Below are 21103 nucleotides of genomic sequence, written 5' to 3' on the forward strand. Positions count from 1 at the left end.
GTTTTGATTGTAGGGAAGGGCGCGAGAAGGGGGTTGTCTTGGTGTTGCCGAACTGGGGCTTAGGGGAGGGGGCAGACCCTTGTCCCCACCTTGGCCGACTGCGTGGCCGAGGACTGGAGGTGTGGAGAGTAGTTGGAACGGGGTGGTCGGGGTAGGGGATCTCAGGCTAGGCTTGAGCGCGGCGTACTTTTTAGGGACGTCTGAGGGCGTGACTGAGTGTTCACCAAGTTTCTTTGGGGATAGTAGGGAGGGAGGGATTCTAGGGACCTTGCTATGGCTTTCTTGACAGGAGGGATCGGAGGGGATATACTAGAGAGTTGACCCTGGGTAGAACGAGTGCAGTGGGAGGAGAGGGGAGGTGGGGAGCATGAGGTTCCTGCCCCTCTGAGACCACAGCCAGTTGAGGGGCAAATAAGGCAGCTGGACGGAAATTAGGCCTCTGTTGGATTTGGGTCCGTTTCAGTTTGCACGTTCTGGGTGTGAAAACTTAAGAGCTCAGTTGACCAGTGATATCCTGTGCCAGAAGTTGATCTGCAGCTTTCAGTGCTCCAGAGGAACTGCAGCAGGTCTTCTGTCCCCACCCTCTCCTTGCTGCACCCTCCTTTTCCACTGTTACCAGGAACTGTGGAAAGAAATCCTTTTGCCCTCTCGCATGGCCTCTGGAACTGTTGGAAACCTTTCTTCTAACCAGAAAGGCTCCATACCCTCATTCAACAAGAATCCTTCACTTGGAGTCTTCCTCCTTTCTCCCAAATCTTCCTTCTCGGGGTACTTTCCCCCTGTGCTCTCCTAAAGCAGAACCAGGAGTTCCCAGCTCTGCTGTCTCCAGTTGTCTCTTCCCTGTACTCATGGCAACATCAGCTACCAGCCCCAGTTCACCTCTCCGGCCCAAGGATCTCCTGAGTGATTCATTAGAAGCCCCTGGGCTGAACCAAGCATCCTCTGAGGTGACCTCCCAGCTGTATACTTCTTTGCACCTCAGTCGTCAGGCAGAGAGCACAGCCCGAGCCCAGCTGTTTTTGCCCGCCACCTTCCCACCTCCTCATGAGGTGTTAGATGGCTTGGCCCAAGAACTGAGTCACAGCTTGTCGGTTGGATTGGAGAACAACTTGAAGAAGAAGGTGAGGGAGGTGTGTCTTGGAAACCTCTAGGGTCTTGGGATTGGGAGTGGTAAAAAAAAAAAATAGCTTTACTGAGACTTGAACTCCTATTGTTGGATTCCAAATTCCTTTTAACTACACAGTCAGTCATGCTTGTTCCTGGGAACAAATGTTTATGAGGGAGAGAGTGACCTGGGCCACCATAATTTGGAAAGTTGTGAAACTACTAGCTCTTTTTTCTTTTTTTTCCTTCAGAGACACCTGTGGGATAGGTTGCTGTGCTTTAACTGGGATGTGGGTGCTGGGAGTGAGGATAACGTTTCTTCATCCCAAGAGGGAACTAGGGACTTAAGGAAAATATGCTGAGATCCTTCCAGCTCAAAACTATTTTGATCATATGGTTCAAAATTTGGCATGCAAATCATTAAAACACAGTTTAATCAATTATACATGTTATAGATAGATAGTGTCAGATAGAGCAAGTATCATAACCAATCTGCAGACTGGTTAGGCCGCCCAGAGTTTGAAAAACTGATAGCCATGGACTACAGAGTCTTTAGACAGGATATTTGCTCTCTAGTTGGCAAGAATCCTCACTACTCTTGTCTTAAGGTGCCCAATTAATTCATTTACGTTACCTCTCTGGCTTCTGTAGACATTTGAGTTTCTTACTAGGTCAGTCCTATTTTTCTTGTTTTCCCAGGTGTGAGAGTAAAAGTTCTTGGGCCTTAGGGGCTACTGGATGCTGTCTACCCTGACAGTAGGTAGATTATGGATTATTGCATCTGATTTCCATGTTGCTTTTTCTAGGATGGTTCCAAGCATATCTTTGAGATGGAAAGTGTTCGGGGTCAACTCCAGAGCATGCTCCAAACCTCACGAGATACGGCCTATCGTGAGTAAACCCCTTCCCTATAAAGGAGAACCTAGATTTAAGGGGTGGGAAAAAGTGGAGAAAGGAAGCAGGGTGTGTGGGGGGTGGTGACCTAGACCTCGGAGATAAGAGATTTCTGGAGGAAAGGTTCCCGTTCTTTGGGAGAGGGCAGGAGGAGTGGGTGAAGTAGAAAGGAAGGACCTCTTCTTCAAGTGGTCCCTGTTCCTGTCCTTACCTGACCCTGGCTGTGGGCCTCTCTGGCTGCCCACAGAGGAGTCCACTACTACAGGTGCCGGCTCAGAGAGACGGGAAGAGGACTCCTTTGACAGTGACAGCACGGCCACCTTACTTAAGTGAGTTTTCCTTGGGGTTCTCCTAGCTGACTTCCTTTCTTGGAAAGCCAAGTGTTCTAGTGTTTAGTTCTCCCTTTACTGCTTTTGTATCTCTTAAGGACCTAAGATGCTTGTCACTTAGCTTTCAGTTTTCATCCTTTCTCTCCTTTCTTCTACCCCCTTTCCTCCTTTGGGAACGTGGGCATCTGCTGCTTAGTACCTGGCTCTCTCCCAACTTCTAGTCCTTCTTCCTGCAGAAGAGCTGGTTTGTTTCTGCTGAAACTTGTACTGCAGGGAGTGTGGAATAGAGGAAGGAGCACTATAGAGTGAATCACAGAACCTGCGTGCTATCTATGGCTCTGTTGCTTATCTACCTAGCTTTGTAACTTTGGGCAAGTCTCCTGCCCTGAGTTTCAGTTTCCTCATTTGTAAAATGTCACAGTTGGACTAGTGGATCTCAAAAGCTTTCCCAACCCTAATATTCTCTACCTGATTTGCTCAGCACCCAGCCCCTGCGCGACTTATCTCCATCTAGCTCAGCCCAAGCCCTGGAGGAGTTGTTTCCCCGCTACACCAGCCTTCGGTCAGGGCCCCCACTCAATCCCCCGGATTTTCAGGGGCTGAGAGATGCACTGGATTCAGAACATACCCGTCGCAAGGTGAGACATAAAGGCTTCCTTTTGACAGCAGCAAAGATTAGAAAAGGGGCTGAAGGTTAAGGGCCTGCAGGCTGGGACTTTGCTCAAATGGCTCTGCTGGAAGGCAGGCCTTCTTTGACCATCCTAGCTAGAATGGCACACCTCCCCTCCAGGTATTATTCCCTCAGATCATTCTGTTATTTCCTTCATGTAGTTTGTCAAAGTCTGATATATCTCGTTTGTTTTCCCCCTCTAAAACCTAAGCTCCATGCAGGTCATGCCTTATCTTGTTCAGCACTTTCTTCCTAAAGCCTAGAATATACCGAACACATAGAAATACCCTGTGCATGTTTGGTGAATGAACAACAAACTTTGTTGGCTTGTGCAAAGCTACCAGTGATATAATGAGCTTTGTTTCTGTGAGCCTCAGCCTATCTGAAGGGGGCAGAGAGAGGGACAAGGCAGAGGAAGAGTCAGAATTATTGGTTGTGTTGTCATTTTTGGAACTTTCTCTTCCTCCATTTTAAACTGCCTGGCCATGAATGAAAGGCTTTCCCCTTTATCCTTGCCCTGTTGAATCGTTGTGTCCAATATGCTTCTTAGGGCAGGAGTAACTTCTCACTCTTTGCAGCATGGGCTGCTGCACCCCTGCCAAAAGGTTCATGGAAATTTTTCCCAGGAGATCTGGAAAAGGGAAGAGGCTGGAAACTAAGCCCCTGCTTCCTGAGGTGGTAGAGGAAGGTGTTGGAGGTCTTAGGCTCCAGCATTGCTGATTCTCCTTCCCCAAACCTGTTCTGTTTTTGGGACCCAGGCTCCCTGTCTCCAGCCCATTTCCCCTGTAGAGGAGCTGGAAAGTTTGGAGCTTTGGTCAAACTAAGGATGGCAACATCCAGACTCCTCATCCTTCTTCCCAGCATTGTGAGCGCCATATTCAGAGCCTGCAGACCCGCGTGCTAGAGCTTCAGCAACAGTTAGCTGTGGCTGTGACTGCCGACCGCAAGAAAGACATCATGATTGAACAACTGGACAAGGTGCCAGGGTAGCGGAATGCGGGTGGGTCTCTCCATGGGGGGCACCAAGGAATAGTGAATAGGGGGAGGCCAACCAACATTTCTTTGTTCATGTTAGGAGCTGGGGTAAGTGGTGGGTTAACTGACCACTGGGAGAAGATGGCTGTTGACCCTGCTCCTGTGGGCAGAAAGAGGGCAAAAAAATTATTTGAAATTCTATCTGACTTTCCTGAGACCCTGGCCCGCGTGGTGGAGGGCTGGAACCGGCATGAAGCTGAGCGGACAGAGGTGCTTCGGGGACTCCAGGAGGAGCGCCAGGCAGCTGAACTCACTAGAAGCAAGCAGCAGGAGGTGTGCAACCTGGGTCATGGGGCTTTAGAACGTAGGTCAGCGACGGCTGGATGGGAGAGGGTAGAAACAGCCCTGGAGTCAGGGTTCCTGATAGATTGACCTCAATCTTGCCATAGCAGGCCTGACAGTTCTCCTCGCTTCCTCTCCCTTCAGTGTTTCTGCTGTCAAACTTGCATGGTTGATGTCTGCTCAGCTTTCCTCACGCCATGTGGTCTTCTCTCTGGCCCTCAAGTCATTTAGTTAACTCTTGCTTTTAGAGTTTACGTTGTTAATGATTTTCGAAGTACAGGGATTCCCCTCAGTTCCTCCGTCCTATGTTCCTCTCTCCTTGAAAGACAGTAACCCGCCTGGAACAAAGCCTTTCTGAGGCCATGGAGGCCCTGAATCGTGAGCAGGAAGGTGCCAGACTGCAGCAACGGGAAAGAGAGACACTGGTGAGAATGCTTCCTGGGTTAATTCCAGTAGAGGCTGTTAATTACTTCTAGAGGGTTACGGGCTTTTGATGGATTGTGGGAGTTCATAATTTGAGTTTCACCAGGGCAAAGTGTGTTCTTTAAAACACAACTTCTGGGGGCTTCCCTGGCGGTCTAATGGTTGAGACTCTGTGCTTCCACTGCAGGGGACACAGGTTCAATCCCTCCTCAGGGAACTAAGATCCCACATGCCTTGGTGGCATGGCCAAATAGATAAATAAATACATACATAAAAGAAGATTTTTTTAAAAAACAAAAACACTAGTTCTGCTAGATACTCTACAGAAAGTAAGCTCTGCCACCAAGTAAGTGTTAGAGACTCAGCAAATTGTATCCTCATTAAAATCATTTGGATAATTTTGTTTGTTTGTTTTGTTTTGTTTTTTTGTGTTTTTTTTGTGGTACGCGGGCCTCTCACTGTTGTGGCCTCTCCCGTTGCGGAGCACAGGCTCCGGACGCGCAGGCTCAGCGGCTATGGCTCATGGGCTCAGCCGCTCCGCGGCCTGTGGGATCTTCCCGGACCGGGGCACGAACCCGTGTCCCCTGCATCGGCAGGTGGACTCTCAACCACTGCGCCACCAGGGAAGCCCTGGATAATTATTTTTAAATACAGATTTCTGACCCTTTCCCAGAGGTTTTGATATATGGGGGGTTGGGGAGCCTAAATATTTTCAGAAATTTCCTAGGTGATTTCGTTCAGCCAGGTTTGAGAACCCTGGTCTATGGCAGACCAGAAAAGGTATGGGATGAGACTTACTCAAGTTTTTAATTGCTGAAATGATAAGATTACCCATATGAATTAGTAGCCAGGTTTAGAATTTCTTGCATGCATGACACATGCTTGCTACATGCATGCTGGTACTTATATTCCTAACAGGCTACATCCAAGAGCACTGATGGTGGCTTCTGGTTGGCTAGTACATGATTGTAGGCTGGATTTTCTAGTCTTTGTGGAATTTCTTTTGATGACGATGGTGATAGCTATTGTATATTGAGTACTTACTACATGCCAGACACTGTGCTAAATTCTTTACATACGCTTTTAACTTTAATCCTCACAAGGTAGACTGTAATATGCCCACTTTACAGATAAGGATGTGTGCCTCAGAACACAAAGTAAATGCAGAGCTGGGATTCAAACTGAGATTTGAACGCAAATCTACCTAACTCTGGAACAGAAGCTCTTATTTACCATATAATCTTGTGGGCTTGTTAACTATGGTATTTTAACGGATATAATTCTCAGCAGGCACATTGTATGGGGGTAAGGGGGCAGATTGCTGGTCTTTTGAGGGCATGCTAAGGATCTTGGTTTTCTCCTGGGTCTATAGGAAGAGGAAAGGCAAGCTCTGACCCTGAGCTTGGAGCTGGAACAGCAGCGGTGCCGGGCCCTGCAGGAAGAACGGGATGCGGCTCGGGCTGGGCAACTCAGTGAGCATCAACAGTTGGAGACACTTCAGGTGGCCCTAGAAGAAGAACGGCAGACCTGGGCCCAGAAGGAGCATAAGCTTAAGGAATGCTACCAGGCACTGCAGGAGGAGAGCCAGGCTCAGTTGGAAAGGGAGAAGGTAAAAGTGGCACTTGAGGAATGGGGGAACAGATGAAGGACAAAATAATTGAATGAGACGGATGTCAGAAAACGCGATGTGGTGGACTGGGATGGAGAGTGAAGAACTATATGTGGGAGAGAAGATTGAGAGTGTAGGGCCTGCAGGAAGGGGTGGGGGCATCAAATACATGGAAGGTCGAAGAGTGAGATTCAACAGAGATGAGGAAATAGGTCACATATGAGGAGAGAGGAAGCTTGGTTTTTAGGGTACGGGAGGATGAATTGGGGAATAGAGGTAACCGGGAGACAGGCAATGAGGTACAAACTTAAGTTTGATTTCTCTTTCTTTTGGGAACACCCAGAGGGAGGCCCAGGCAGCCCGGGAGGCCCAGCAGCAGCTGGCTTTGGTGCAGTCTGAGGTGCGGCGGTTGGAAGGAGAGCTGGACACAGCTCGGAGAGAGAGAGACGCCTTGCAGCTGGAGATGAGCCTGGTGCAGGTCAGGAGGCAGAGGTTCTTGAGGAGGGTTCCTGGTGAGAAGACGTAGGTCCGAGGCAGAGTGACTTTTCAGGAGTCAGGCAAACACTCCCATTTCTAACTAGAATTTTGACCTTTATGGGCCTCTGTTTTTATGCATAAAATGTGTGCTAAGCGCACATTAATGAGCTTCTGAGAGACTATTTTCCTTATTATAATGGTTGACTTAAGGAGACACCCAGTTTCTGGGTTAGTGAGGCCAGTGTTTGAGAGAACACACTTTTACTTTTCACGTGGCCCTTTGAGTTGGAGGGCTGACCACATGGAAACTAATTTATCATGGAGGACCAAGGGTGAAGACGTTAGTAAAAACTTCAGTAGCAACTTATACGCTGCTGTACCCCCTGAACTGATGCTAGCTGTGCGTGTCTACGTGGGCATTCAGTAAACCTATCGAATGATCCCTCTATGTAAGCTCTGTGCTGGGATAGTCCTAACACAATAGCCCCAGCCAACAAGGAGCTCACCAGATAGATGGGGAGTTTGTCTAGCACACACATTTTCGAAGGAGTATGATAAATAAGAATTTAGAGTAAGGAGAACTACTCTTTACTCAGACGTCATCTTCCTAGTGAGTTCTTCCCCAACCACACTGAGTAAAATCTGCAACCTCTGACAATCCCTGTTCCCTTCCCTGTTTAATTTTTCTCCTACTGTACTACATAATATACCTTTTTATTTATTTTACTTAGTATTTAATTTTTTTTAAATTGAAGTATAGTTGACTTACAATATTATATTAGTTTCAGGTGTACAACACAGTGATTTGATATTTTTATATATGTTACAAAGTGATTACCGTGATAAGTCTAGTTACCATTTATCACCATTCAAAGTTATTACAACATCATTGAATATTCCCTGTGCTGTGCATTATATTCCTGTGACTTATTTATTTTATAGGTGGAGGTTTGTACCTCTTGATCCCCTTCACCAATTTCACCCATTTCCCCACTCCACCTCCCCCATAGTGTATCTTGTTTATTTTCTGTAAGGTGCATGAGGGCAATGATTTTTGTCTATTTACTGTTAAATCCCAGAGTAGCGCCTGGCTTTAGTGTTGTTCATGTCCTCCATTTCGTTATTGTTCCATCGATTATTGAAAGTGGGGTATTAAAGTCTCCAGCTGTGGTTGTAGAACTGTCTGTTTTCTCCCTTCAATTCTGTCATTTTTTTTTTTTTTTCGATTCTGTCATTTTTTTTCTTCATATATTTTGGGGCTCTATTAGGTACACATATATTTATAACTGCTGTATCTTCTTAATATAACCTTTTTGCTTAAAATCTATTTTGTCTGATATTAATATAGCCCCCACCCCATTTTTTGTTTACTATTTGCATGGACTATCTTTTTTCATCCTTTTACTTTCAACCTTTTTGTGTCTTTGTAAAGTGAGTCTCTGGTGGACAATGTATAGGTGCATCATGTTTTTTTTAATCCATTATGTCAATTCCTGCCTATTAATTGGAACATTTAATCCGTTTACATTTAAAGTAATTATTGATAAGGAAGGACTTCTGCCATTTAGCTGTTTGGTTTTTTATGTCTTAAATGTTTTTGTTCCTCAGTTCCTCCATTACTGCCTTTTTTTTTTTTGATAGTTTGTTGATGTTTTTGTAGTATACTGTTATCTTTTCCTCTTTCCTTTTCTGTATATTTTTAAAGTTATTTTCTGAATGGTTACCTTGGGATTACAATTAACATCTTAAAGTAATAATAACCTAGTTTGGATAATACCTACTTTAGTTTCAGTAGCGTATACTCTGTTCCTATATGTCTCTGTCCCTCCCCCTTCATATTGTTATTGTTACAGATTTGTAATTATTGTTTTATGCCTTTGCCTTTTAAATAATATTGGAAAAAAGGAGTTACAAACCAAAAGTACAATAATATAGGTTTATATTTGCCTACGTAGCAACCTTTATCAGTTGCTTCACATGGCTTTATTTCTTCATATGGCTTCAAGTTACTGTCTCATTTCATTTCATTTCAGCCTGAAGGACTCCCTTTAGAATTTCTTGTAGGTCAGGTCCACTAGTAACGATCACATCAGGGAATGTTTTAATTTCTCCTTCATTGTTGAAGGATTTTCCTCACATTCCCCTCGCCCTCCCCGTATAGAATTCTTAGTTGACAGTCGTTTTTCTTTAAAACATGTTGGGACTTCCCTGGTGGTGCAGTGGTTAAGAATCCGCCTGCCAATACAGAGGACACGGGTCCGAGCCCTGGTTCGGGAAGATCGCACATGCTGCGGAGCAACTAAGCCCGTGCGCCACAACTACTGAGCCTGTGCTCTAGAGCCTGTGAGCCACAACTACTGAGCCCACATGCCCCAACTACTGAAGCCCATGCGTCTAGAGCCCATGCTCCGCAACAAGAGAAGCCACCGCAATGAGAAGCCCCTGCACGGCAACGAAGAGTAACCCCCACTGGCCACAACTAGAGAAAGCCCGTGCACAGCAACGAAGACCCAACACAGCCATAAATTAATTAATTAATTTAAAAAGTTAAAATAGATTTTATTTTTTAGAGCAGTTTCAGGTTCACAGCAAAACTGAGTGGAAGGTACAGAGATTTCCCATATACTTCCTAACTGCAGCCCCCCACAGCTTCCCCTATTAGCAGCGTCTCCAACCAGAGCAGTACGTTTGTTACAGTTGACACATCATTATCACCTAGAGTCCATAGTTTACATTAAGGTTCACTCTTGCTGTTGTACATTATATGAGTTTGGACAAATTTATAATGACATGTATCCACCTTTATAGTATCATACTTAGTTTCACTGTTCATCGCTTCCTCCCTTTAACCCCTGACAACCACTGATCTTTTTACTTTCTCCATAGTTTTGCCTTTTCTGGAATGTAATATAGTTGGAATCATATAGTATGTAGCCTTTTCAGATTGGCTTCTTTCACTTAGTGATATGATTTTTTTCCATGTCTTTTCATGGTTTGATAGCTCACTTCTTTTTAGTGGTAAATAATATTCCATTGTCAGTTTATCTTTTCACCTACACATCTTTGTTGCTTGTAAGTGTTGGCAGTTTTGTTGGGTTTTTTAAAAATGTTTATTTATTTGGCTGTGCCGGGTTTTAGTTGCGGCATGTGGGATCTTCGTTGCCACCTGCGGGATCTTTAGTTGCAGCATGTGGGATCTTTTAGTTGCAGCATGCAAACTCTGAATTGCGGCATGTGGGGTCTATTTCCCTGCAGGGATCGAACCAGGGCCGCCTGCATTGGGAGTGCAGAGTCTTAGCCACTGGACCACCAGGGAGGTCCCAGTGTTGGCAATTATGAGTAAAACTTCTGTAAACATTCATGTGCAGGTTTTTTGTGTGAACTCCTTTGGGTAAATACCAAGGAGTGTGGTTGCTGGGTCATATGGTAAGGGCGTGTTTAGTTTTGTAAGAAACCACTATAGTGTCTTCCAAAGCGAGTGTACCATTTTGCATTCCCATCAGCAATGAATGAGCGTTTCTGTTGTTCCACATCCTCACCAACATTTGGCATGTCAGTGTTCTGGATTTTGGCCATTCTAGTAGATGTATAGTGGTATCTAGTGAATTTTTCATATCATCAGTTGTACTTTTCAGCTCCAGAATTTCTGTTTGGTTCCTGTTTATAATTTCAATCTCTTTAAATCTCTTTATTGACACCCCCTATTTGTTCATACTTTGTTCTGATTTCCTTTAGTTTATTGTCTAAATAGCTCATTGAGCATATTTAAGACTGTTGATTTTACATCTTTGACTAGTAATCCCAATGTCTGGGCTTCCACAGGAAGAGTTCCTGTTATATTCTCTTTTTCCTTTGAATGAGTCATATTTTCATGGGTTTTTTTGGTATGTTTTGTAATCTTTTGTTGAGAGCTGTATATTTTGAGTATTATAATGTAGTAACTCTGGAAATCATATTTTCTCCCTCCTCAAGGATTTCTTTTGACAGCTGCAGCCATCTATTTGTATAGTGACTTTTCCAAATGGTTTTTGCAAATGGTATTTCTTGTGTGTGGTAATTGACATTTCTGTTCCATTATCTCTGTGATTAGCCTGTGATCTAACAGATTTTCTTAAATGTCTGGACTCCCTCCTGTCAAAAAAAGTGTACATGTCTCTTTATTTATTTGTTTGTTTATTTATTTATTTTTTAGATTTCTTTTTTTTTTTTTTAATCTACCGTGCTTGCTAGCCTGGCTAGGCTCCCATTTTTCCTTTACTTTGACCTAGTAATTCCATACTGTTTCATTACCTCTTTGATACTTTTTAGGAAGAGATATACATGTATATACATATATTTTAAAAATATCTTATTCAACTTGTTTGGTTTTGTTCAGCACAACAGTTACTCTGAATAACCATCTGCCAGTACTAGAAACATGATGTACTCCCTCTCTTCTTATACTTTGAAATAGTTTGTAAGGTTGGATTTAATATGTATTTCTTGAATACTTGGTATTTGACTTGATTTTGCTTCTTGAATGTTTCTAGAAATATTTAGGGGGACTTCCCTGGACGTCCAGTGGTTAAGACTTCGCCTTCCAATGCAGGGGGTGTGGGTTCATTCCCTGGTCAGGGAACTAAGATCCCACATGCCTCATGGCCCAAATCATAAAACAGAAGCAACATTGTAACAAATTCAATAAAGACTTTAAGAATGGTCCACATTAAAAAAAAAAAAAAAAAGAAAAGCAATCCTTTAAAAAAAAATGAAAGAAATATTTAGGCTTTCTATTTCTTCTTGAATTATTTTTGGTGTTCTCTTATCCATATATATCTATTCAGTCTAAATTTTCTAATCTATTGACTTAACAGTTGTTCATAATTTTATCTTAATGTCCCTGGCATCTTTTCTACTTTTTCATTCCAGATATTGTTCATTTGTGTCATTTCTGTCATCATCTCTTTTTAAAACCATCTTACTCATGATTTAATTAAATATATTTTCAGAAAATTACCTTTTGGCTTTGTTGATTTTTTTTTCTATTTTATTAATGTCTGTACCTTATTTCATTTCTTATATTTTCTTTGATTTTATTCTGTTGTTCTTTTAAAAATCTTCGTAAGATGAATGCTTGCTTTTTCTAAGTTCCTCCATAAGTATTAACTTAAGTGCATCCTACAACTTGTCCCATGTGATATTTGCCTTATTGTTTGGTTCTGAATAATATTCCTTTAAAAAAATATTTATTTATTTGGTTGTGCCAGGTCTTAGTTGTGGCAGGCGGGCTCCTTAGTTGCGGCATGCATGTAGAATCTAGTTCCCTGAGCAGGGATCCAACCCAGGCCCCCTGCACTGGGAGCGAGGAGTCTTAACCACTGCGCCACCAGGGAAGTCCCCTGAATAATATTCTTTTTTTATATTATTACTTTCTGATCTCCTGGGTTATTTCCAAACATATAGGGTTTTCTAATTATCTTTTTATTATTGATTTATAGCTTAAATATTTGTGATTAGAGAGCATGGTCTTTTAAAAAATTACTTATTTATGTACATTCCACCCAACTTTTTGTGTTGAAATATTTCTGTCTTAAATGTCGCTTGAATAGTAAGTATAATGAATACACTTAGATTCATCAATTGACATTTTGCTACATTTGTCTGTTGTCTGTCTGCACCTCTCTCTCTCTCTGCCCCTTCCCACCCCGCTTCCTCTCTTTTCTTGTCCCCACCCCCATCATTGGAGAGTTTCTTGTGGATATCATGAGAGAATATACTATTTTTATTATTTAAATTCTTTGAAAATTGTTGAGACTTATCCCTTAATATATGGTCAAGTTTTCTAAATATTTCATGTGTGCTTAAAAACATGTATTTTATAGTTGTTTGGTGAAGTTTTATATGTCTATTTGTATATGTGTCTAGTTTGTTAACTGCTGTTTAAGTCATTATATCCCTTTTTATTTTTTTTCTATTAAAAATCTCAGTGTGGATTTGTCTGTTTCTCCTGTAGTCTGTCAATTTTTGCTTTATACATTTTGAGTCTCTGTTATGATTAGATACATATAATTTTTTAAATTGCTATATCTTTCCTGGTAAATTGAGTGTTTTATCCTTATGAGATGACTCTATCCTTACAAAGCTTTTTGCCTTAGAGTCTAATCTTGCCTAATATTAATAGATCTATATTGGTCTTTAAAAAAAAATAAGAGTTTCCCTGAGAAATATTTTTCTAGCTTTTTTACTTTAAACATTTATATATTTGCCTTTTGGCTGGAGCATTAAATTCATTTAATTTAATTAGTTTATTCATAGCTGAATCCATGTCTTAACTTTATATCTTATTTTGTCCTGCATATTCAGTGTTTATTTTCCTCTCCTTTCTTGTCACCTTTTAGATTCATTATTTTTTCCTCATTTCATGTTTGTTTGTTTTTTTTGTCAGCTAGTTTTAAAGTCAAACTCAGTTTCTGTCTAAATTCTCAAAGTTAACTTATCAGAGGTAAATATCAAAGACAGAGAAAGGAGTCGTCAATTCTACATGGATGGCTCAAGGTAGTCTCCCCAGAGAACTCTAAAAAATATTTTTAAGATGTAAAAGTTATCTGTAATACAAGTTCAAATATTACAGAAGTAAACAGTTGCCTTCCCTTCCCGCATCACTTTGTGTCCTTTTAGAACCTTTTCATATGGGTTTCTAGGCTGGTGCTTTAAAAAAATGTGTATGCATTCGCTGCAACTTGTTGTTTTTACCTCATAATATATCTTAGACATCTTTCCATGTCAATACATATAGATGTATTGTATGTTATTTTTAAGAATTAAATTAAGATGTATAGATGTTATTTTTAAGAATTACATAATATTGCTATAAATGGATGAATCATAGTTTATTTAAGCATTTTCCTTTTGATGAGAAATTTACACTGATGCCAGTTTTTTTCACTATTAAAAATAGTGCTGCAGGGAATTCCCTCGTGGTCCAGTGGTTAGGACTCTGTGCTTCCACTGCATGGGGCATGGGTTTGATCCCTGGTTGGGGAACTAAGATCCCGCAAGCCACACGTTGCGGCCAAAAAAAAAAAAATAGTGCTGCAGTGAACATCATTGTACATAAATCTTTGGCACCCCTTCTGTAGGATAGATTCTTTAAAGTGGAATTGCTGGCTCAGATGGAGTATATATTAAGTTTTTTCATTAAAAAAATTTAGGGTAGTGATTATTTTATAATGTATAAAAATATTGAATCACTATGTTGTACACGTGAAACTAAAAAAAAGAATTTAGGTAACAAGGCATCTAGAGTAGTCAAAATCGTGGAAACAAAAACAGTGGTGATGTTAGGGGCTGGGGAGGGAGAAATGGGGAGTTATTGTTCAGTGAGTATAGAGTTTCAGGTTTTTTTTTTTTTTAATTTTATTTATTTGTTTATTTTTTGGCTGTGTTAGGTCTTCGTTGCTACACACAGGCTTTCTCTAGCGGGTCCTACTCTTTGTTGCAGTGCACGGGCTTCTCATTGTGGTGGCTTCTCTTGTTGCAGAGCATGGACTCTAGGCGTGTGGGCTTCAGTAGTTGTGTCTCGCAGGTTCTAGAGCGCAGGCTTAGTAGTTGTGGTGCACAGGCTTAGTTGCTCCGCAGCATGTGGGATCTTCCGAGACCAAGGTTCGAACTCATGTCCCCTGCATTGGCAGGCGTATTCTTAACCACTGCGCCACCAGGGAAACCCTAGAGTTGCAGTTTTACAAGATGAAACATTTCTACAGATCTGTACAACACCATGAATATAGTTAATACTACCTAACTGTACACTTAAAAATGGTTAAGAAGGTAAGTTTGTATTATGCATTTCTTACCACAATTTTTTTAAGTTAAAAAAAAGAATTTAGGTAACTCTAAGGAGTTTGGTATGATTGGAACCTATTTGGGAGAGCTGAGATAGATGAGTGGGATCATAAAGGGCCCTATAAGCCAGTTTCAGCAGCCAGAACTTTATTCCTTAGATAGTAGGGACATTTGAAGGATTTCAAACAAGGAAACAAATTGAGTGTCTTTGTGCTTTAGAATATTCACTCAGGCACAAAGTGGAGGATCCACTAGGGCCAGAATGAGAGAGGGTGGAGGGTAGAATAGAGGCAGGGAGATCAGTTAGACTTGAAGTAATATTGGACTAACGTATTAGTGAGCAGAAGGGTAAATTAGAGAGCTGTTAGTATTGAATAGAATGAAATGACCAGTGGGAGGGGCAAAGATGTGGGAGGAGTCAAGAATAACTCCAGGTTTCAAATAGGTTGGGTGTTTCAGTGGAGAGTGGTGCCATTAACTAAGGCAAGAAATACAATAGGAAAAGGTTTGAGGGTAGAAAAACAAATGAGCTCAATTTTGGATGTGTTCTATTTGAGGCATATACAGTAGGTTTCTTGGTATATGGGCTTAAAGCTTAGAAGAAAGGTCCAGGATAAAGAGAGAGATTTAGAAAGTGTTTTAAGGTATAAACGGTAGCAAAAAACATGGCCTAAATGCTAGACATTTGCTCTACACAGGTAAAAGCATCAGTGACCCAGAATGGTAGCATGTGGTCAAAAAGAAAACTGAAGACAGAACTCAAGGAAGCATTGTGCCTTGATGGGCAGTTGGAGGAGGAGCAGTTTTAGCTGAGACTGAAGAGCAGTCGGGTAGAATGTGATCGCGTGGCTGGTGGTATCACAGGAGTGAAGGGGAAAGTGGTTTTAGAAGGAAAAACTGATGTAGGCGGCAGGTGTTGCAATGAGATCACGTAAGATAAAGACTGAGAAATAACCACTGCGGGATTTAGAAATTAAGTTATTTGCCATGAAGGACTGTGAGTGGAAGTCAGATTTCAGTGAGTTGAAGAAGGATTATGAGGTGAGAAAATAGAGACAATGATTCTGCTTTAGGAGGAGGGAACACGGACATTTTTTGAATGCTCCCTGGGTTTCAGTGGTACACCAGGAATATTGCATGTGTTACCTCAGACACGTGTAACACATTTGCTTGTTCTACCTAACTTTTCTTTTGTCCAAAAAAAAGATATTTCTATTGTCCAAAGTCATTTTTACTTTTGTGTACATAAAGGTGTGCGCACCTCATGGTTTAATAAGGAAAGGAATCCTCTTTCACTCCTTGTGGCAAAATTCTTGTTTCTTTATCTCTTAAGCATATGAGGTAACGTTGGTACGTGGATTTTTTTGTCTACCTTATATCCTCCATCCTCTTCTAAGCCCAGATAGAACCGAGCTGACAATGACCCTGCCTTCCCTTACTCCCAGGCCCGGTTTGAAAGCCAGCGGATCCAGATGGAGTCGGAGCTGGCCGTGCAGCTGGAGCAGCGGGTGACAGAGAGGCTGGCACAGGCTCAGGAGAGCAACCTGCGTCAAGCAGCCTCCCTGAGGGAGCATCACAGGTACATGGAGCTTACTGGCTGCTGCCTCTCCCCAGCCGCAGCAGGTGGTGTCGGGGCCCGGTCCAGACCCTCTCAGATCCCTTTACCATCTTCCAACGCACTGGCTGCTGTCAGTCTCTCGGTGGGAGAGCTGCCTTCAAGTTCACAGGGAGAGCCAGCCGTGCTTGGGGATTTTCCATTTTCACCCCATAGGAAGTAGCACTTAACCAATAACTGATGGCCACAGGAATGTACGTTTCCAGCTCCCTTGCCCCTGGTGGGCACAGTGGTGAGCTTCGACCTGCAACATTTCCAGAGCCGCCCTGGGGGATTGAGCCTCCTCCCCACCTCAGCCCTAGTCCCCTACCAGTTTTTTTCTAGAAATGCTTCTTAAATGAACCACTTTCCCATAAATCCTCATCTCAGTCCCTGCTTCTGGGGAACCCATCCTAAGATACCAGCTGTCCTCTTTCCTGAATGCACCTGTGCCACGGCTGGGCTGGCTGGCTCTCACGTGCACACGTTCTGGCTTTTTCTTATTTGATTAGTTCTTCTGTCTCAAGATTCAGTCCTCTTTTCTCACCTGTGTCCTCCCAGGAAGCAGCTGCAGGAGCTAAATGGACAGCACCAGCAGGAATTGTCCACTCAGTTGACTCAGTTCAAGGTGGAAATGGCAGAACGGGAGGAGAGGCAGCAGCAGGTGGCCCAGGACTATGAGCTCAGGTGCCGGCCCCTGGTCTCCCTGTTAGGCCGCAGTCCCAGAGGGAGTGGTGAAGGGCCGCTTCCTCTAGCCCTGGCCTCTCCCGCACTGGCCCCAGCGCCTTTCACAATTTCACGTGTTCCATATTCCCTTCTGGCTCTTCCTATTCTCCGAGTCCCTGCTTTTGTAAAGGGCCGACATGGCCTCTCGCGTCTTGCCTTCAGACTGGCCCGGGAGCAGGCGCGAGCGCGGGAGCTGCAGAGTGGGAGGCAGCGGCTGCAGGAGCAGCGGGCGGAGCTGCTGGAGCGGCTGCAGGCCATGCTGCAGGCCCACTGGGAGGAGGCAAGCCACCTGCTCAGCACCGCCGCCCTGCCGCCCAGTCCCCCGGTACGCTGCGCAGAATTGTGTTTCGACCCCTTCTTTGGAAATCTAGCTCCCTCCCAAGGGCGGTCCATAGTTCACCCCTATGTTGGCATCTCCTACTTCCTTCTTTTAATTATTAAATGTTTATTATTAGCTAAAATCTTTTTTGGAATAGACGATGACATGCACATGGTAAAAAAAAAAAAAATCCATACTGTTCAAAAAGATATACGGTGAAAAGTAATCTCCATCCCATCCCTGCACCTCAGTCTCCCGGTTCCACCCCCGAGGAGCAGCGGCTGTTACTGGTGTCTCGAGTGCCGCCCCCAAACAGTAGCCTTCTGTACACAGTTTTGTGACTTTTTACTTAACCAAGTGCTTATTGGTGGACATTAAAGTTGTTTCCTATATTTTGCTTCTACAAACAGTGCTGCAAAAAATATCATTAATATATTTCTTTGTGCAAGTATATCTATAAAATTTCTAAAAATGGAATTGTAAGTTCAAAAATAAGCATTTTAAAATTTGATAGTAATTTGATAAATGTTCCCCAACCTCCTTTTAAGGACATTCTACTAATTTGTAATCTTGTTAAAAAGTGTCTGTGCCATGTCTCATCTCTTTAAATGCACCCTCTCTTGTGCCCAGGTTCCTCCTGCCAGCCCCTCCAGCCCTGGGCCACAGGAACCGGAGAAGGGGGAGAGGAGCATCTGGACTGTGCCCCCCGTGGCTGTGGCCCTAAAGCCCGTATTGCAGCAGAGCCGGGAAGCACAGGAAGAGCCACCTGGGGTGCTGCCACCTGTTCTCTGCAGCCCCTCCCCAGATCTTAGCCTCCTGCTGGGCCCCACTTTCCAGAGCCAGCATTCCTTCCAGCCCCTGGAGCCAAAGCCGGATCTCACTTCATCCTCAGGTGACTGGGGACAGGAGTCACTGGGGTTCTCCTTACCCACACGGATTGGCTCCCTCTTAACCTAGCTTGCTTTCTGTCCGGGACTTGAGCATTTAGTTTCCCAGATGACTTAGTGACCATAAATTGCAAGGAGCAGAAATCCACTCAAGTTTGTTCAAATAAAGGGAGTGAGGCTTATGGAAATGTGATGTGTCTGTGCTTAATGAGAACTGGGGTTGGTTCAGGGGCGCTGCCAGGAGCTGGGCAGCTGTTCCTCGTCTCTTGGGGCCTGTGTGGGCTCTGGACTCTGCGTCCCCGGCATCTGCTCCTTCCTCTTGGTCGACCAGCCCTCTCTCTCCCTCAGGTTCTTGCTCTCACAAGTTTGGTTTGCACGTGAGTTGAGCAGCCATGACACTGACTCCAGAAAGACTCTAGACAACCTTACAGAGACATTGGTGCCTCTGTTTCTTAGGTCCAGTTTAAAGAGAGGCGATCTGATGAGTTGGTAACCATCCCTTGGATCGGCTGACCTTGAGTGGTGGCCACGCCTGGTTCAGTCAGCTGTGACTTGTGGGGATGAGGGTGCTCTGTGTGGTGTAAATGTGACAACCCAGGCAGAATTAAGAATGAGGGCATGTTCTGGTGAAGGAGCTGGAACACGTCTATTGATCTTAAACCATTCTGTGCTGCGGTGGTATTTATTTATTCAGCAGCCGAGTACCGTAGCTTTCCCCTTCTGGCTACACTTCTGTCTTAGAATTCAGCTGTGCCGACTCTCAGTTGCCTTCAGTTCTTCCCTCTCCAGCTGTTTTCCACCGTGACCAGCTTCTCCTGGCTGTGCTGCCCCTGTTATATTGAATAGGCCCTTTCCTCCCAGGCCTGTGGTGAGCTGATTTGTGGAGAACCCCCCGCTACAGCACACGCGCCCCTGTCTCACTTTACAGCTGAGGCCTTCTCTGCAGCTGGGACCTTCCATCCTGATCACAGGGCAGAGCGGCCATTCCCTGAGGAAGATCCTGGGTCCGACGGGGATGGCTTCCTGAAGCAAGGGCTGCCGCCCCCTTCCCAGCTGCAGGGCCTCAAGCATTTTTTGCACCAGGTAAGAGGGCCCACCCGTCCCACCTTGTTTTCTCCTCTCCCTCCTCAGTTTCTCTTTCTACTCTGGGAGACTAGGATGCTGACTTCATCCGCCTTTTAGGACTAAGACTTCGTCCCAGCTTCTGCCTCTCCCAGTTGCAGTAGTTCCTTCTGGAACTTAGGTGACCAGCCCCAGCTCTTACTTCCCCAGTTGCTGCTTCCCTCAGACACTGAGGTCTCTTTCTTCAGCGGTCCTCAGGGAACCTTACTGTCTTGTCCCCACAGCTGCTGGAGACAGCGCCCCAGAGCAACGAGAACCCCTCCAACGACCTGCTGCCCCCTAAGTCTGGTGAGCACCACCCCTGAAGAAGGTTGGGGCCAGGCCTGGAAGAGGTGGGAGATCCGGTTACCAGGCATGGGTCTTTAGGAGCTGGCAAAAGTGACGAAGCCCCACGAAGGCTAAGGTGGCAGGATTCCTTGGATTTTGCCCCATTTCCTGATTTGAATCTCTTTCCTTTGCTAGGTCCTCTGACTGCCCCATCTTGGGAGGAAGCCCCTCAGGCGCCACGCCTCCCACCCCCGGTCCATAAAACTAAAGTGCCCTTAGCCATGGCGTCCAGTCTTTTCCGGGTCCATGAGCTTCCCTCAGCCCATTCACAGAGCGGCGGTTCCAGCGATGGCTGCCCAGAGAGAGGTAAGCAGGTCATGGTTTACCGGCAGATAAAAAGGGTAGGTCTCGGGTGTGGAGCTGGTACCTGGAACTGAAGGCCTGTCTGGACTCCGAGAGTTGGGATAGGGTTGGGGGAGGGCCTGGGATGACAACCATTACTGATGTGTCTCTCAGGTGGAGATGGGCTCGCACCCTCGAGGCAGCTGATGGACGTGTCTCAGCTGTTACGACTGTACCAAGCTCGGGGCTGGGGGGCACTGCCTGCCGAGGATCTGCTGCTTTACCTGAAGAGGCTAGAACACAGCGGGTACCAGCCTGGGAGGGAAGGGTGGAGGGACTTAGGTGGACTTCCCCGTCCTTTTCTGGGGAAGAAGTGAGGGTGAGATGTAGATCGGAGTCTCCTCCAGCTCTCACTCCTCCGCACCTGTCTTTTGTCTCTACTTTTCTGTTTGTCTGGTTTTTGTTTTTTTTTTTCACTTCTTAAAAAAAAAAATCTCTTCTCCATGTTTTTCTACCTTAGTTTTTTCCTCTTTACCCTGCAGCTCAGAACTGAGAGTCCTAGGATTGTGACAATCTAGTATAACTCAGTATTTGATTCCACCAGTGTTTCCTCCTGTTTGATCCCCGGGTCTGTCTTGTTTGTTCTTATTCTTAAGAGACAGAATTGGGGAGTAGTTCTTCCACCCCGTGTGGGGAGAGTCGGGGGAACAGCTGCCCATCCTCATCCCTTGATTTGTATGGCAGGACTGACAGCCGAGGGGATAATGCCCCCAGAAGGAACACAGACCCCCGCTTGGGTGACATGCCCCGGAAAGAGGTGAGGGAAGGTCGGGCGGGGGCGGGGGGCTGGGGGCTCTCACTGGCTCGTCCCTCGCCCTCTGCACACCCGCCAGCTGGCTCTGTCCTTTGTCGCCCGACCCCTCAGATCCTGGGTCCCGTTTTCTGTAGCATGGCCCTTCCCCTTTGCTGACTGACGCTGGCCCACCCCACGCACGATGCTGTTCCTCAGTGGCAGGGGGGGGTGGTTGAGAGGACACGACACTGACTTTTTTTTTCTCTTTTCCCTCAATTCTCAGATCCCCTCCCAGGCTCTGCCTCGCCGCCTCGCTACAGCCCCTAAGACTGAAAGACCTCCAGCTCGGAAGAAGAGTGGGCACCCTGCCCCTGGTAGCGTGAGGAGTCGAGGGGGGATCTGGAGATAA

At 44.8% G+C, this 21103-nt stretch overlaps 1 protein-coding gene across 3 annotated transcripts; it reads left to right on the top strand.

Moving 5' to 3' along the window:
- Positions 1-848: 848 nt before the first annotated feature.
- Positions 849-21103, top strand: CNTROB (centrobin, centriole duplication and spindle assembly protein). 3 transcript variants are annotated; one of them, XM_065896861.1, is made up of 19 exons: positions 849-1121; positions 1911-1995; positions 2246-2327; positions 2809-2965; positions 3859-3975; positions 4189-4305; positions 4641-4739; positions 6110-6352; positions 6690-6824; positions 16090-16223; positions 16800-16925; positions 17127-17289; positions 17914-18175; positions 19099-19253; positions 19517-19580; positions 19755-19925; positions 20076-20229; positions 20601-20718; positions 20978-21103. In XM_065896861.1, the coding sequence occupies exons 1-19, from the start codon at positions 849-851 to the stop codon at positions 21101-21103; spliced, it is 2781 nt and encodes a 926-aa protein (XP_065752933.1). The 3 variants fall into 3 exon arrangements, with proteins under 3 accessions (XP_065752933.1, XP_065752934.1, XP_065752935.1); XM_065896862.1 differs by having other exon boundaries at positions 20076-20208; positions 20646-20718; XM_065896863.1 differs by lacking the exon at positions 849-1121 and having other exon boundaries at positions 1912-1999; positions 20076-20208; positions 20646-20718.

The sequence above is a fragment of the Phocoena phocoena genome, chromosome 19 (assembly GCF_963924675.1).
Source record: "Phocoena phocoena chromosome 19, mPhoPho1.1, whole genome shotgun sequence".
Lineage (NCBI taxonomy): Eukaryota > Metazoa > Chordata > Mammalia > Artiodactyla > Phocoenidae > Phocoena > Phocoena phocoena.

Bases quoted from the DNA above. Each gene is read 5' to 3' on its own strand.
- CNTROB (XM_065896861.1), top strand. From the start codon at position 849: ATGGCAACATCAGCTACCAGCCCCAGTTCACCTCTCCGGCCCAAGGAT. The intron at 16,224-16,799 runs GTACATGGAGCT...GTGTCCTCCCAG, and splicing joins TCCCTGAGGGAGCATCACAG to GAAGCAGCTGCAGGAGCTAA. The intron at 19,254-19,516 runs GTAAGAGGGCCC...TTGTCCCCACAG, and splicing joins TCAAGCATTTTTTGCACCAG to CTGCTGGAGACAGCGCCCCA.